At 37.6% G+C, this 18,250-nt stretch overlaps 2 protein-coding genes and 1 pseudogene across 3 annotated transcripts; all 3 read right to left on the bottom strand.

The window, feature by feature from the left end:
• Positions 1 to 392: 392 nt before the first annotated feature.
• LOC137980712 (leucine-rich repeat-containing protein 74B-like) lies at positions 393 to 2,005 on the bottom strand. The gene has a single exon (XM_068828145.1). It carries the CDS (start codon positions 1,623 to 1,625, stop codon positions 519 to 521), a length of 1,107 nt encoding a protein of 368 aa, XP_068684246.1. The 5' UTR covers positions 1,626 to 2,005; the 3' UTR covers positions 393 to 518.
• A 3,698-nt stretch (positions 2,006 to 5,703) lies between these two features.
• On the bottom strand, positions 5,704 to 18,250 carry LOC138006969 (dnaJ homolog subfamily C member 5-like). Of its 2 annotated transcripts, none has more exons than XM_068853630.1 (6): positions 18,135 to 18,250; positions 10,906 to 10,987; positions 10,731 to 10,787; positions 9,667 to 9,777; positions 6,832 to 6,873; positions 5,704 to 6,737 (listed from the first exon to the last, which is right to left on the bottom strand). In XM_068853630.1, exons 1-6 carry the CDS (start codon positions 18,161 to 18,163, stop codon positions 6,459 to 6,461), a joined length of 600 nt encoding a protein of 199 aa, XP_068709731.1. In that variant the 5' UTR covers positions 18,164 to 18,250; the 3' UTR covers positions 5,704 to 6,458. The 2 variants fall into 2 exon arrangements, with proteins under 2 accessions (XP_068709731.1, XP_068709725.1); XM_068853624.1 differs by lacking the exon at positions 18,135 to 18,250 and adding an exon at positions 14,658 to 14,816.
• On the bottom strand, positions 7,478 to 8,915 carry LOC138002571 (nucleotide-binding oligomerization domain-containing protein 2-like; annotated as a pseudogene).

The raw sequence follows: 18,250 nt of genomic DNA, 5'->3' as shown, positions 1-18,250 counted from the left end.
AGTAGGAAAATGCGGAGAAAAAGGGGGAATATAAAAAAAAATAATATGACGTAGTGATATACCTTTTTAGGGAACGCTGAAATTTGTAAAAGCAAAGATTAAAATCCCAGTTATTTTAAACTAAGGGTCAGCGAGCTCAGGAACTTATTGCGAGCTTCTTAGTCACCAGCAAATGCCAATGCAGTTTTTTATACGGATAATCTGAATTCTTCGAACCAGATGTTTTCCGGGTGTGTTATTTCAAATTACTGCTGGTATTTTAAGACGCAAGATTGGTTTCACAAGTGCACCTTACGAAGAACAACGGAGAACAATAATCTTGGCTTGCATTGGTGGGATAAATTTTGAAGACAGTGCATTACTAGACTGGTTAAAAGTACAAAAAAGTTTAATAGGACTCTTCATTTCAAATATAACAGTACCCACATGTCCTTCGTCTTATCATATAGGAGGCCAGAGAATGAGATACATATTTCTCATATAAAATAGTGTGCTGTTGGTTAAGTAACACGCCATTATCAAAGATGCTCTACCACCGAAAAATTGACAATCTTTAGTGAGCACATTTTTTCGGGCAATCCAATCTCAATCAATTCTCTGAATCCTCTGTCAACAAGGGTGCCATTGATATCCAACATCTCCAGGACAATTGCTGTCGAGTTAGTTTCAAATAAAACATTTAAAAATTCGTACGCTCCTAAATTTCTTAACAAATTGTGCCCTATGCTAAGAATTTTTAACTTTGAATTGTTGGCAACGCCCTTCGCAAGCCAGTTGGCAGCCGACTCACTGAATAAATTACCACAGGCAGAAATTTCCGTGAGGCTTTCGTTTTCACCGATTATTTCACCAAGAATTTCAGCTCCGGTGTCATACAAATAATTCCAAGAAATATTAAGATAAAGCAGCGTTCTATTTTTACGCAACCCTGGCTGCATTGCCAGCAGGCCACTTGCCTCTAACTGGTTTGAAGCAATAGAAAGTTTTTCTAACGTAAGATTGTTCTCTAAAACAACACAGAGTCTTTTGGCGGTTTGATCGCACAGAATATTACTGGACAAGTCCAAGTCTTTTAAGCCATTTTTGCCGGAAAAACAATTTAAAAAAATCTCGACATCTTGGTCCGTTAAGTCGTTTCTAGAGATATTCAGTTTTTCTAAATTTTGGCCCAGGTTCAGCATTTCCCCAAGGGCGGACATTGCATTTTTTCCAAGTGTATTTCCAGACATGTCAAGTTCTTTGAGGGGCAAGCAGCATCCCTGAAGACCCTTGGCGAGGGCCTCCCCACTTTTGTCCTCCATATGGCTATTAGCGAGACACAATCGCACAAGATTAACACAAGATTCTAACTTGCACGAAATCTTACACGTGGTGTCAAGGGCGAGTATGCATCCAGTGAAATCAAGTTGCTCACATTTGCGATGCATTTTGAAGTACTCTATCGGATTCTTTACAGCAACTGCTTCTTTTTCAGCATTTTCCGCTTCCTCCTTTTCAGTAATATTCGTTTTTTCAGTAGTCCACGAAACCCTGCTCTTGGCACCAAGAGACAATCGACCTGGGCTTGTAATCTTGGGCGATCTTGCTATTCTTGGCGTTCCTCTCAATCTTGGATCGTGTGGCATCGCTTACACTTTGAATTTAGTCTATCGCATAGCGTATGATACTGCACACGATGACGATATTTACAAAAATATCAGGTAATCTTCAGCACTTAACGAGTTCAATCATTGTTTAAGAAACGTGATCGACACAAGCCTCAGCCTTTCCTCATCAGAAACACCCTCTGTTGGTTGTCTGTAGCATGGTTACAGTTTTCTCTTACGGCAGATTTACCACAGTTGACCCTTTAATACTAAATTTAATGTAAGGAATTCCGATTTGTCACAAATAAGTACCTTGAACCCAAGTATTTTCCTTCATGTCTAGAATTTTGATCGTTTGCGATTAAATAAGACGATATAAACTTTAAGATGGCGAGAAATAAAAAGCTTATGGCAAGAATGTTATCACTGTCTAAGAACTGTTTAGATAGAGAATTTCAGTTATTAGACAAAGCTACATTTTTTTAAAAAACTGTTAAGAAAATTGTAGACCATCATGGCTTATCTTATTTTTCTAGCTTAAAGAAAATGCTCAGGGAATTTTTTTTTTTTTGGCTTTTTAAAGTTTTTCATCACTGAAAGGCATGTCTCACTACTTTTCATGACCAAATTTTATTCTAATTGAAGGGCCGAACAGATTCCACTCGCGCTTAACTTTTTTTGCTTGAATTGTAACTTATTCTTCTGTTACAGATCTCAAATAAGCTCCTTGTTCTTTTCAGACTTCATAATGACGTTAATCCGGCGTCGAAACGGCGCCCTAAAATTTTCAAAGTAGAGTTCTTTTAAAGTTTGTTTTACCATAAATGTAAACTAAGCAGATGATAATTTTGAGAACGCGTCAAAAATCCGATTCGATTTTCCCAGCTCGTCCCAAGGTCTTGACGGGTTTTTGATTAACGACCGATCCTGATCGAATGACGACATATTTCAATCCGCACGAGGACGAGGCTGCTTTTCTTTCAACTCCACATGCTGGTTGAACGACGACGAGAAAATCAAAGTACAAACATCCAATCGACAAAGCGCATACTCGCATGTTTATTTGCGAAAGCTGCCACCATTACAACAATTGTAATAAGATATTATACAACCTAAATTTGATAGTCAAATATAATGCGCTCACTTACAGATTAAATGACTAGTTTAAGATTGAGCAAAAAAATGGAAGTGACTCCGAAAAAGGGAATAAGAGACTTTAAACGGAAAAGGCACTGCTAGGGAGAGCTTTTAGAATGTTGCAGACATACAGAACTTTGAAAACTGAAAATAACGAAAAACGTCGTTTGAGATCGAACGTACTAATAAAAGAGACCAAAAACTAAGTGTTAAGACACAGACCGTAAAACTGAAAAGAAAAAGATTACAGCTTCAAGCTTTTACTGGAAAGTGAAATTCCCTTACTTTCAAATTAATTCAGTCGCCACTACGGAGATATCGGCCTACGCCGACAGATATTAGGGAGCTTAAGCAAGTGCGTTTTTGAGACGAAGACGGCAACCGAAAGTGAGCTGTTTTCCCTTTTAACTTGTCTTCACACAACCACATTTACATTGCTACATGTAAGTATAGCCGTTTTCCTATTAGGGATTGACCAAACGGGAATGTTTGGCGACCAAACAACATCAAACATTGTTTGGTGACCAAAAATACCGTTTGGCCATAATCTTCGCTTGTGGAGTTTGATCTGAGTTAGATCAAACAGGTTTTAACCGTTTGGCCACTCACTTCAACATAGGCATGCTTAGTTACCAAACAATGTTTGGTGTTGTTTAACGCCAGACATTTCCCGTTTGACCATGTCCTTAGAGATGATTATTGTCAAAATCTGGGAGACAACACTATCCTGGTACGCAAAATGGTCTCTTTCGATTGCCGTCCGCGTCTCAAAAACGGGCGTGCTTAAGCTCCTGATTTTGTTTTCTGGAACAGTCCAACTAATTAAGTGTCGGAAGCGATTTTTGCAAAGATATCAAGATGTTTGAGTGAGGGGATATGAGCGAGCAGCATAATAAATAATCGCACTGCACCGTACCCGTCATTAACTATTTTGCTCTTTAGCCCAAGGGAAATAAAAAATAACTTCTTTTTCAGTAATTTTTGAATTTTAACTGCTCTCTTGAAAAAGGTTCTGATACATTTTATACATTTTAGAGGCACGTTCTCATTAAAGGCATCGACCATTAAGGTTTAAACAAATAAACACAACAATATTGAATTTACTATTTTTGATTACTTAACTAAAACGAAGTGAAAGTAAACACAAATTGCCTCTCAGGCATAAAATCAAGAGTTCAGTTTTCAGGACAAATGAACTTTTAAAGTCATTATAACGCATAGCGAAATGAAGTTTCGACAAACTCCCTCAAGCCGCTTTTTTCAAAGTGAGGTTCTCAATCTCGTTTCCGAGGTCGCTCTTTCCTTTCTAAACGAGAATTGAAATTTCTTACGAGCAGCAGGCAACATGTTTTCGAGAGTGGCATTACGATGATATAATGTCACCTAGCGTTGAATATATAACTATAATTACGTGACAAATACACTGGTCCAAGTCCAAGGACCTCTCGGAACAGAGTGAAAAAAGGAAAAAAAACTAATGTCTTTCGGACTGGATATGAACTCGGAACGTTAAGTGGCATTATAGAATGCTTCATGTTCATCTCTTTACCCCGCTATTTTGCTGGAGCCACGTTCAAATCCCTCCCCGGACTTTTAGGTTTGTTGGGTGAATTACTTAAGGTATCACTCACTTACTCACGTGTCTAGAGAAATTCATCCGATTGGTCAAAACGGCTATTGAATAGGGATGAGTATTTTAACACACGTTTACGGCCCGTTCTTATGACAAATAAATTAGATTATTGTGTTTAAAATTTGTTTAAGCAAACGGCGACTGGATGGTCTAGTGGTCGGGAGCGGTGACAGGTGAGCAAGTAATCGCAGATTCGAGTCCCGATAGCTGGGTTGTGTTTTAAAAGAAAAATGTTCAATTCCCAGAATTTCTTTCCAACTGTCCGTGTCATAAAATATTGATAATCGTATATTCAAAGCCGGTTGATACAAGATATTATCGAAATACCAGTCTCGAAAATTAGTTGCAACAGGCATCATATTATTAGAAAGTATCAAAATACCATAATACTCTTTGTTTGTCCCTCCAAAATTTTGCATGAGCATGTTTTTACTTTCTCTTAGGACTTACAATGCTCCCAAGAGAAACTGGAAACAATGCTTATGTAAAATTTTGGAGGGTCAGACAAGGATATCATGGTAATCTTGATACTGGCTAATTACATACAACTATATATTCCCATGAGAGAGAGTAAGGACGACAACATGGCGATATCCATTCTCGTCACCAGAGCCTCGGATCAACCCAAGGCTCTGGGAAACTCCATGTAGCAGAACATGCGCCGTAGGGATGTTATAGCCAATGTTTGGCTATTTGAATCTTACGGCGCCTGCTCACTCCTCGTGCTAACATGAATGCACCAATTAGAGACGCTTTTGATTGTTCTTCACGAAAACCAATGAGAAGACACTTTGGTTCAGAGTTCCCCAGAGCTCTTCTCTCCGTCAGTCAAGAGAAGATCTCTGGGGTCAAGATTGGGCGATATCCAGTTCAGATTCGTTAGTCTTTGGAAGATTTAAAAGTACCAAATAAATGTCTCAATCAGGAAATCACCTTTGCGAAACTGTTCTCACCAGAACTGAGTACTTGATACAAAGCAAACAAAAAACTGAACTGAAAATTTTTGCCTTCCAAGTCATTCATTTTCTATTACTGAATCGTACAACCTTACTCTCCTAAATAGGAAAACCGCAAATAGTCACCGACTGTTATAGACGTTTCATTGAGAGGATTATCATAGACTAACTGCACGATAAGTAATAACAATTTACTGACTTATTTTTTTACAGGGATAATTATCTATGCGGGGTATTAGATCCGCGCCGCAGGAAAAAAAGGATTTGATTCCTTTGCTTTTTTATTGTTGGTTATGTTTGTTAGAATTTCTTATGTTTGCTGATATAATTTCTTCAAGATTCACAATAGAATAAGTTCCGGACTTTTGAGACAGACAACCCAGACCATTCATGGCTGTTAACAGTTTCAATGGAACGGAATCACACCCCGAACCTCAGCGCAAGAATTGAAAATTTGTAATACATGCAGTTGTCGCCGAGGACAAAATAACAGATTTTACCATAAAAGGACGAAAATTATTTTTTGGTTTAATAAAAAAGTTCTCCTTAATGATCTCGAGGCGATGTCTTCAAAATAAACATTTTACATTTTAACCGGGTGGCAGCCACATTGAATTGATCTAGCTCAATTACGAGTTATGGTACAGAAAAAACACAAACACTATGAAAAAAAAAATTGATCAAAATTCACCCAAACCAATTCTATGAGTGACCCTGTAGCCTTCTAGACGTGGTCTGTGATTAATTGGAAAACAAAACAATACAACCAGTCTAACAAAAGAAGCTACATGTCATAGGGACCAATGAAATAGCAGTCTGGAATAGGTACAGGATTTACTCGATTTTTTCAACATTGTCTAAGGGCGCTTTCCTCTTGTCAGAACTGACCGGTCAGACCCGTCACTTTGTAAAGAAAATGCAGCAATTTGAAGGCACACTTGCATGAAAATCTCTCGCATCCTTCTGGAGGAGTATATATCATCTTCGAATTGTGTTAATATGAAGGCGTTGTAGAGTTAGTCCTTCTACATTCCCGGCCTGGCCGGTCAGTTCTGTCAAATGGAAAGCCCCCTAAGTCTAATATTCAATATGGCTGCCAAACGCGTTTGAAACTCCTCCCCATTCCCATGAGTACTACACCGTCATTCACGACGAAGGCATGGGAATAGCGGACGAAGCTGTGCTGTTGCTGTTCGCACTGTCGACGCCTGGTGACTTCGGCTGTTCGGAACTCGTACCATTTCCGTTGTTTCCTGGTTGTGTTGTAATCGGTTCGTCTTCTTCTTTCCCTTCATCAAATTCATCAAAGTCTTCCCACTGCTCATCAGGTACGGGTTTACATTTACCACAACAAAAATTACAACAGAAAAAGCAGCAACAGCAGAAATAGCAGCAGGTAATGATACCACAGAACATGAACAGCGCCTGTAAGAGAAAGAGCAAAGGAATTTTAATTATCATTATTAATGTAACCACAAAATAGAAGGTGCCTCCCAACACAAATCAAATAAACACCTACCTTACACCAGCCGCTGTTGAGCCTAAAGTATAATTTGACATTCTGGGAAGTGAAAAAAATGGGGGAATTTGTGATTAGTTCAATTAAAAAATTCAACGTTTATACACAAAAGTCAAGTTGAACATTGATGTTAGAGAATAGATCAAGTAGGTGAGTTTGATCTTGGCCTTCAGTTTCTTGCCTATTAGAGCGGATACCGATTGCTCGCGCAAACTCGCGCGAATTTGATTTGCATGTTGGAAAACAACGCGATCTGATTTTCCGTGATGGGGGATGGGGGATATAGAGGAAAACCCCACTTTTCCACAAAGGAAAGCCTGAATTACGAGCCATGTGGGAATTACAGTACTTTTTTTTATTCTGGGAAAAATTACACTTATTGTTTAGACTATAATTAGAAATGATTTGAGCGCTGGGTACATGTCTACCACAATAGCTTTGGTATTTACCACGTCTCCTTGCAATAAATTCCAGCTGAACGTTCTTGTTTCAGTGTTTTAAACTGTTCAATAAACAGTTTCAATACCCAGAGATTTTCCCCTTATAACTTTAAAATTTAGAGAAAACTCTGTAGAATCCAATTAGCAATCGTAATTCAAAAATTACGCACAACTAAAATGTTTAAACATGAAATGTTAAGCTCCAAACGAAAGTGACTTGCATATCTATTATAGTATAAATAATTGATTCGTTGACTTCATTGAACGTGGCTCTTCAATAATATGTCCATAACTTTACCATGCAAAAAATTAACAACCTTTAACAAGGCAAACGTTTCGGTTAAAGAATTTCCATGAGTTCTTTACTTTTCTTTTCAATAACGGTTCCATTGATATCTAATCCAGTTACAGGCGGGTTAAACGCACATAAAACGTTGAAATATTCATGCATGCCAGAATTGCTTATCATGTTCTGGCCAATACGGAGAACATTTAATTTGGAGTTATTGCTGACCCCATCTGCAAGACAGCGTGCAGCTGGTATTCGGTGAAAAGATTTCCACAAAATGAAATTTCAAGAAGGCTTTGACTGTCGACAATTATTTTACCAAGAACTTCTGCCCACGCATCATACAAATAATTCCAAGACATGTTTAACACGCGCAATGATAGAGTTTTCTGTAATCCAGGCAACAATACTTGTAGGCCTGTTACTTCGAAATGTTCGGAATGGATTAAAAGTTTCTGAAGAACAACGTTCTTCTCTAAAATGAGAGGCTGACATTTTCTAAAGTTTCATTCTTGTGAAGTATTTCTCCTCCTCCTGAAATTGCACCTTGTCCTGAAGTCCACCACTCTCATAGAAAAAAAAGAAGAAGACCCTTCGCGATTACTTTTCCACCTTCGTTTAAAGAGGAGGTTGGTAGCGAGAAAAAGCTGCACCATTTTGGAGGAAGAGGAAAGTCCTGATGCAATTTCAAAAGCAATAATGGGACCAAGAAACCAGCTCGTTTGGTCAACTTTTTCATCCAAACAGTGTTGCTTGATATACTCAGACGGATTTAATTTTCCATTTTGAACATTCCTCCGTCAGTCCGACATTTTTCACTGCTGTCTATTCAGATTCACCATTTTTTTCCATTGACTGAGACGTACATTACCAGCATTTATTTACAAGTCTGTTTTTTGCGCAAACGATCAGTCATTCTTGGCCTGTAACCTTAAGTTCTTTGAGTAAAAATTGGAGCAACTCGAAATCTAGAGTCACCCATTTATGATTACTTTGATTCATTTGCAACCGGTTCCACCGCAAAAAAAAAGAGACCAACTCAATCCTTTTCTGTTTGATGAAGACAGTGTTAAACCGACTTTCAGACAAACAACTTACAATGATAAAGACAACCTTGCTCACAGTGAGATACTTATACAATCTCAGTATGAAAAGTTTAGGTCCGGGTACACAACCAGTGTTTTACTCTTGGATGCAACAAAAACTGGTTATCCCGAGTGCTGGGATGGCGCAGTGGTGAGAGCACTTGCCTCCCACCAATGCGTCCCGGGTTCGATTCCTAGACTCACTGTCATACAATGTATGTGGGCTGAGTTTGTTGCTTCTCTACTCGGCACCGAGGGGTTTTTCTCCATTACTCCGTTTTTGCCCTCTCCTCAAAAACCAACATTTGACTTGATTTGTGTTACATTTGTGATTTGTTAATTTAAGTTTACAGTGTCCCCAATTGGTGCTCCAGCGCTTGACGACCACATGAAATAAAGTTCCCCTTTATCTTTTTTTAAATCTCCGTATAAAATTTAGTCAATTGATGCATTCTGAAAAGATCGGAATGACTAATGATAAAGTGTTCAATAAATCATTGTGCAGTACAATAATAATACAATATTGTGCAACAAAAGGGTGGTTTGAAACTATAAATCATTTAATTTACCTTAAGAGCTTTCTAAATGATTAAAAAAACACTTATGGACAAGTGAAACTCAGAAAGCAAGATCTAATCAATCATGATGAACACAAATTAATCCACTTTAGACTTCTCAATAAACAAATTAACATGGGAAAAGTCTGTTTGACATTCAAAGAAATGGATAAATGGTCTCCAAACAATTCTAGATTCAACTGAGTACAGGTACAACCTCTAAAAACAACGTTTAAAACCAACAATTTCAACAAGTTCAAATTTAAAAATATTTCAAAGGGAGCACCACAAGTGTAAAATCTTAAGGGGACGAACTAATAAGCTCCACATTCAATGAGAAAATTCAACCTTGAAAAGTGCTGGTGGAGGGGATAAGGGAGTAGATGAGAATCAAGAAAAAAATCCAGAGAAGTGGGGATTAGGTGTGAAAGATGGATTTCAGGGATGAAATTGAACACACCAACCTCTTCTCCAAACTGCTCTGCTATATATAGACCCATGGATCCATATTTATCATAAATTTCTCTTTTCCCAGGATCTGATAATATACTATGTGCATGGTTAACTTCTTTGAACTGCAGAAAAAAATAAATGAAAATACTGACTTTATAATGAAGTTTACTTTCGTTAGCTTTCAAGCTAGTTCACAGGGACCCACTTAAATAACCTAAAAAGAAACAATTTTTAAAGTGCCCCTGTGACCAAAAAATCGATCCTCACTTTCATTGGGTTTCAAAACCATGTCAACTAAACACTAAGCAACCAAAGCTTTAAGCCTTGATTTCAAAAAGACACCTGTTCATTTTAACTGGAATTTTCCTATTCAATGGTCTGCCATTACTAACTTTACAATCTTGAGAGAGCTGGATTGAGGAGAAAATGACGTCAAAGGCTCACTAGTTTAAGAATACAATGTGTGTGTACACCGCAGAATTAATATGCAGCTCAGGGGTTTTGGGATTTCAGACTTTTAAACTCACGTTTTCCATAATTATATAATAAGCTGCATTCACACGCTAAAATTCTAAGCTAGTGAGCCTTTCTAAAGTCACTTTTCTCTGGATCCAGCCCTCTGAGGTCCAATCGGTCAGTTTTAAACATGAGTAATGGCAGACAGTGAAATCCAAAACTTACACTCAAAGTAAACGACCTTTGGATAAAAAAATCAAAGCTCTAAATTTTGCCAGTCAGGTGTTAATTAAGCAAACACACTTTAACAATCTGTGATTTTCTTTATCACAAGGGCACTTAAAGAACTTTAAATGGCAGAAAGTAACCAGTTGGTTATTACAAAGTATAAAGCATGATGTGGGTTGATATCAGGACCTGCAGAGACAAATCCATAAAGGACTCACAGCAGCATTCGAACCTAGCACAACCAAATGCTTATCCGATGCCCTAACCACAGGATGGCCACACCACTTCTCACAGGTTTATAAAAAAAGGAGCAACGAACATACTTGCAAAGGCAGAGACAATTGGCTACACCAAACAAAATAGTACCCTTGTACTTGATAACTAAACTAACTTTTTCTGTAGCTTCAGGATTATTAGGATTTTTATCAGGATGGTGCTTTAATGCCATCTGAAAAAGAAAAAAAAAGGTGTTAAAAAATAATAATTTTTATTTGTCATTACACCTCATTTTAAACCAAAGACTATATACAAATTGAAGCATGACATTTAAAGACCTTGGAACCCACCTTCCTATATGCTTTCTTAATTTCCTCTGGTGTTGCATTTTTGTCAACCCCCAAAACATCATAGAGTGATGCCCCTTGGTTACTATATCAAGTACCAAAAACAACAAGAACAGCAATAAAATAAAAGAACTGTCAGCAAAATAAGTACACACAACCTTGAGCTAAATGTGATGTGATAACATCACTGTACCAAAATATTAATATGGGTCAAGACACAACTACCTTTCAGGGTTGGTTTGGAAAAAAAGGTACACTATCCTTAAAAATAAAGCTGTATAATTCTACACTAATCCAATAAAATGAGATATAATAAAAAGCTGCATGGTATCTCAAAATAGTATTGCTCTAAAAAGGGACATACTTTGACTTTGTTTTCCTTACTGAATACACTGTTCAAGTCAAAAGAATCCACCAATTTACTGTGCTTAAGAAAATACAAAACACTAGAGAACTCAAGTTTCTAAAAACTGGAAGAACAAAGAGTTTAACCTTGTCAAATTATTTTTTACCAGAAAACCTCTATACCCACAAAAAAACTGTGGACTGTTCCCATCGAGCAAGCTTTCCAAAGAAGACTGAAGAAGGAGACCAACAAACAAATTTCTACTCTATCTTGCCAAAGAAGAAATACTTCAAAGCTGACCATGAAAACTGGACTGGATTTTATCTGTGCAAATGTGATTTGCCTCAGACTTAAAGAAAATTGCAAGGGCTTGAAGTTAGAGTGCAGTCTGAATTAGATCTCAATTTGGAAGCATGTTCTTTTTCTCCTCTCTTGGACAGGAAAAAAAATTGTTTGGGTCCACAGACTAAATTAACTTACGGTCATCCAGTAATGACTGAATGACAGTAATGACTGGATGACAGGGTCCATTCTTGCAAAACATTTGAGATCGCCATATATTAAAATATGATGACTTTGCCATACTCTGGAAACTTCTAATTGCTCCTTATAGCTAGCAAACCTATGACCTCAGATTCCCCATCACTCAGCTAAAGAAGACCTGTGGTGGCAAGTCTTAGACTATTGTTTGTTTCAAACTTCGTAGACAATGTAGAAAGGCCAAAGGTCTAGATCTGTCCAAAAATTCCCCCAATTAGATGCATGTGGATTTCAATCATCGTCATAAAGAGTCCCCTTTCTCTTCAACACCACACGTCTCGGAACACAGACAATTTATTATTACCACAAAGTGTCCCCTGAATACTGCTCCTAAAGCAAAGATAACTGCTGCATTTATTTATTTAATTTATATATTTACTGATTGAGTATGAATTCATACATGGTGGAATTAACAATAGGACATAGGCCCCCTACGAGGTTAAATCACAGAAGACAGACCACAACACCGGGAACTAGAGCACATGCCCTACTCTTTACGACAAGTGTACGGGTTCTTTTACGTCCCACAGGATTGTGAACATTGAAGGGTTGTGAGTCGGGACCTCTGGCTTATCGTCCTTATCCTAGACTAGAGAGTCTAACCATTTGCAGATGTAATTACAAAGGCAGCACTTTCTCCTCAGTTATTTAAAGACCCTGAGGGTTGGTCCGGCCGGAGTTGAACCTAGACCTCCCGCGTAACAGCCCGGTGCTCAACCAACTGAGCCACCAGTGCACGGTGACCTAAAAATGACACTAACCTTTAGCCTTACCTTATTGTTCAAAATTGGTAGCAAAGGCTTAAGACTTAAAAGGGACACTTTCTGTTGGATGTCAAAATTGGGTGAACATCTAATTAGGTCTACAATTTGCGGACTTTCCAGTTCAAAACCAACCCAGAGTTTGTTTTTCTCACAGTTGAAAGGAAACTACTGGTAGTCACCTCTCAGAATGAGACTGGCCTAAATGAGATATCAGTATAATTGACTAAAAATGTCAACATGGTGGAATTTTGAGATAGACTCAAATGTCCTTTAATATATTAATACAGGAAATCAAGTTAAACCTAAGTCTACATTCTTGATTCAGAGAACAATAACTAGTTTTATTACCCTTTTCCTAACAAAACAAATTACAATGAAGGTAATGAAATAATAAAAAGAGTACTGCCTTCCTTAATAACTGAAAGCTAACAAAAGTTGGAAGCCAAACTGGAAAAGATTAATTTAAAAGATAGAACACACAAGTAACACATCTACCTAACCTAACTAAAAACATCACTTAAACATATTCCGAAATGCAGCCACAAAATATCATAAAGAAACAAGGCACAATATCACATTCAAAGAGAAAAATATTAGGTAGTCAGAGAAAAATAATACAGCCTATTACAATAGAGGTTACATTCTACTTGCAACTCATTTCCAATGTTTTCTTTACTTAGGCTATGGTTCGAAGAGCATTTAGGGACAAACCTACAGCTATAAAGAATCAAACTTAAAAAGCAATTTCAAGTGCTTTTTTGACTTAATCCATGCAGGATGCCACTGATGCAGCCAATGTTAGGTTCAAATCTCACTCAAGTATTACAAATAATAATACAAAAGAAAGAATCACCAAATTCCAGAACTCAACTGCCACAACCCCTGATAATTGGTTTCTCCAATTTCTTTACTGAATTTTTATGGTTAATTTAGCTAAGTTAGATTAAGCGTAACCAGTTTACTTCAATTTATTGATGACCACAAACCAGAAGCCAAAGGAAAGATCCGCACTCTAGATTTGCATAACTTTACTGGCACCTTGCTGCATTATGATGTTGCTTTGGGGTATAGTTGATGGAAATGTTATAAACATGTTTTCAACTACTTTGAAATATATTTGTGAATCCAAAAATTATAAACATGCATAAGTCTGGCACACCTTAATCAGTAGTTCTCTTAATAGATTACAGATGAAGAGGCTTCACTTTCTGACCGAACAGTGGCTAACAAATACATATAATTTTCATGCTTATTAAGCACCATATGTGTAAACAAAAGAAGCTTTAGCAAAACTTATACTGTAAATAGTCAACAATCAGTTGACAAAATGAACTTCTGATGATTTTAAGGGAGGCTTGCTATAACAGGAATCTGAAAGGTTTGTTGCTTCAAAGGTTTTGTGGCAAGAAAAAGAAAGGAAACTAAAAGTTTTCACGCGCAACAATGACAAGTCGTTTGCATGTAACGATCTATATAGATCGTTTTAGAAAGACAATAACAAACAAACAAACATTATTTGCCCGTTACATGCTTCGATCTATGGCTTGAATTCCTTGCACAGGGCTCCAAAATTTTCTTTTATAAATGTCAAATTACGTAAAATATACAAACGTGATTGACAAATTGCCTTGTCAGTACAAATTCGATGTGGAAGTTGATTATCTAAACAGATCGAGTCACGCCTCGTCGAAATGGCATGTAAACACACCGCTCTTATAAGTGAGCTGAACAACAAACCTTGTCAAGCAAACATATTCTTAGTAGACACTGTAAAACCCTCTGATGAACAGAAAGCCGTTACACAATTAGCAGACGAACGACCGATCCCCGTCAAAGACTGAATCATTGACTTTCAGCTGGAAATCAAATCATTTTCGAATTCTCCAACCGCAACCCAACACAGAAGGTTTCAGCGAAGATTTCTTCTTAAACCAAAAGAAACATAAGCCTTCAATAACAAGGCGATAAACTCACTTAAATAACTTGAATAAGGACTGAAATTGTTCCTTCGATCAAAGACTTAAGCGCGCCGCAGATGACATCCACGTTGTCCTTTAGCCGAATAATGGTCACAGTAAAATAAGATTTAAACAAGGAATGCTTACGTTGAATGTTGCGCCTTCTCCTCTCTATTGTTTTCCTCACTGACACCAGAATACGGTGCCATTGTAGAGGAGAAATAAATAAAATTGATTACAACAGCGCTACTACATAACTCAGGTCCATTCCACTTCACTCGAAGATCAACTCTTTAAGAACTGTGACGTCACGAAATGTTCTTGGGGACAGCACCTGTGCCACGTGACTGCTTCAACGGAGGAAACAGAATTTTAATATGCCATGAAAAACCCCTATTCAAAGTCAAGTATGAATTAACAACAGTAACAAAAATTCTTAAATTGGCTTGAAGCAGATTCCAACAATGAAAGGGGAAAATCGATCAAGAGAATTTACGAAGCTAAATCACTGGGTAGGAGTGGTTTCCCATTGATGAGCATTTGGAAAAATCACGCAGATGAGAACGCTAACAAAATGATGAGCATCTGTCTTGGAAAAATCACGCAGATGAAAAGGGTAACAAAATATCACCGGTTTTAGGCTGGCTCAAGCGTGTAAGCCCTTTTATATCAGGGAAGCGCGCTTTCCAAATTTATCAGCCTCTGATTCAACCACATTTTGATTACAGTGTACTGCTGTTCTTCTGGGATCAAGTTGTTAGTAAGCTGAGCGATATTAAAATTGTACAAAACAGCAGAACAGGGCAACCAGGATCATTGATACTAGTGCTAGCCTTCTTCTCAACAACGTACACTTTGGCAGTTCATGAAGCGGCGGGAAAAGACCAAGAATTCTTAAATTTAAATATTACCATAGAAAATATTACCTTCATCGGAGCAATTCCAAGATTTGTTTTTTGTATTCGCAACAGTCAATAATTTTAGAAATTTGGAAATGAAACTGAATTTTCCCAAACGACTTGGAAAAGTTTCGGCTATGGCGGGACATCGCTATAGAACAACTTATCCTACAATTTACGCACGACAGATTTACATTGGCTTGGGTGACCCGCTGTCTCTAGTCGCTTCTCAGATTTACTTGGGAATTTCAACATGGGAATAAGTCATTTTTTTATGAAAACGAAGAGTAAAGCTCCCACGCAGCAGCCGTCTTAAACTAAATAGTTTTCACAGCTTAAAACTTGAAGAACTGATTTTATTATACTATAGCTATTGTATAATCACTGAAGGTTTTATTGTGTTTAATGAAGTGTGTATATGTGTGTACGTAAATAACTGTGTTTGGTGTAATGTTCTACCAACTGGGGTGGTGATGGTTGGGATCAGGATTTGTTGGGTTTTTGTGTCCCCGTGAGAGTACTCGATGAAACTTTGTATATATTTGAAGCGCGGGCTATAGACAAAAGCACCGGAAAAATCGTTTTCCAATACAAAAACAAGTTCAACAGGACTGACAGGATCCAAGATAGTTTGTCAGTTTCTTGATTGATGAGTTATATGTCCCGGGGGTGTTTTCTGTTCAGTTTGGTGTACATGTAGTTGGATTTAAAGGGGCTAGGTCACGCTATTTTACGTAATTTTGTTTAATTTTGTTAATTATGAGCTCTAAACGTCAAATTGGCAGAGCAAGAGTCTTTCATTTGCAAAATCACGGCCACGTAACAACTGAGAATGATTTTCCAGCTGTGTAAATGACATTTTGATGTAGACTGATATAAATTTGAAAAAAGGTGGGCCGACGTTTTTCAAATTTACCCAAATTCAATCCATTTCAATCCTCTCCAGTTTTGTCCATCCATGGCCCTTCTTGGCTTCCCTGTGTTTTGTTAGAGTTCTTCTATAGTTTTGAACAGTTATTTTGATATTTTAGTTAATTCTATGACCATTCGATCAGTGCTGAAATTGCCTAAAATTGCGTGACCTAGCCCCTTAAACCTCTGAGCCCGGCTTACTGAATGCTAGATAAATGATCTGTTCATCTGTTCATGAGCAGGGAACACATACATATAAAATAATTGCTGAACAAACTATAATCATTCTACTGGTAAATTTGTAGACAGAAACTGAAAAAAGAGAAAAGCAGCTTGCCATTTTGCGGATTAATTAGTCAAGGAGCATGCAATGATGCATGACTAAAGAAACCAACATAACGTCATTGCATCGTTCCGCATAGCAATGCAATAACAGAACAGTCTAATGCAGGCCAGGACCTGCACTGCTGCGTGCAGCTAAACTCACTAGTGATTAAGACAGCATTACATTTATCCGGCCAAACCGCGGTACGACAAACGCAAAATAAATAAATTTCGAGCTTCCTAGATGTCATGGAATCTTGAGGATTTTTCTAAACGTTGCTGCGAAAAATGCACAATAATTCATCATACGTTTCAAATACATATCTTTCACTTTTCAAAGACCTTTTATTTTATAGTGAAACGAAAGTTTATAAATAACTATTCTTGATATATCAAAGAACAATATCCACGGGAAATCAGAGTTTGGCTCGGTTCAAATTTCGAACACCTGGTCACGCAATTGTAGCTTGACTGTAAAATAAATAATCACAAAATAACGAGACGCTCAATCTAAGAACCCGAAACGCCATGTACACCTTCATTTGAAATGCAAATTCTCTTTCTGACTGAATAAAATTGACCGATGAATATTCATAGCCACACTAAAACTGCACCTTTTCCCTAATCAGTTACCTCGTGAAGGTTTGTTTTACGGTTTTTCGATAACAGCAAATTCGATACAGTCTCCGAGAGTCCGTTTCCAAGTTTAATTTTGCAACATTCTTGTGCGCAGGAACCAATCATTTTCAGTCTGTTGAGAAAGACTAATTATTCAAAATCAGCGGAGGCATCTGCAAAAATTAAATATTCCAGCGCACAATAACAAACACTTCAGCTCAAAAGAGCCCTTCAGTGAAAGATTCTCCTTAGAGTTGTACAGTACAAAGAGGTTTCTTGCGCAAACCTATAAAAACGCGTTAACCTTAAAAAGGGATTAAACTACGACATAATCAAAGAACTATAATGCTCTTTGTTTAAATTTAGTTTGACTAGCTGGAGAAAGTTGCTCATATTGCACAATACGATTTGCATATATCGTGCCAGAAAAGTCATTGCTGGAGGTTCCTTGCTCGCAGAGCGATCGGTCAGTGATCTTTAGACATCGTTGGCTCGTCCTCACAACTGAAAGTGACGTCACTTTGCGAAACCATTTTAAACCAAACAACTATGTTATTATAAACAGGTGATTTCAATAGTAAAGGTAAACACGAGTATTTCGCTCGTTAGAAATAAAATAATGCTGAAAATATAATTAACCCTGTACCGAAAGCTCAGCTATGCGCGGTTTACTCTGTAAAATTCGTCGCGTGGATAAAAATGACTTAAGTAATTCGCAGTTTCGGGCTCGAACGGTTTCACATTTGCTGGGCACTGCTCCTCGAAATTTCCTTCTGTCGCAATGTTATTGGCAGTTTTTCACAATAATTCTATGTGGAATCGGTGGCATTCCAAATTTATTATTTCACGGTAGAAAAGTCTTTGCTCTTACCTTTCATCCTCCATTTTTTCATATTCCATTCTCGCCAGTTATTTCTATGCGATAGATCTGGCAATCTCGCAGATCTCCGTTTCATGTCAAAATATTCTACCCGCCATATTTTTTCT

Source organism: Montipora foliosa, chromosome 1, assembly GCF_036669935.1.
Source record: "Montipora foliosa isolate CH-2021 chromosome 1, ASM3666993v2, whole genome shotgun sequence".
Classification (NCBI taxonomy): domain Eukaryota; kingdom Metazoa; phylum Cnidaria; class Anthozoa; order Scleractinia; family Acroporidae; genus Montipora; species Montipora foliosa.
This window is presented reverse-complemented; position numbering and strand designations above follow the sequence as displayed.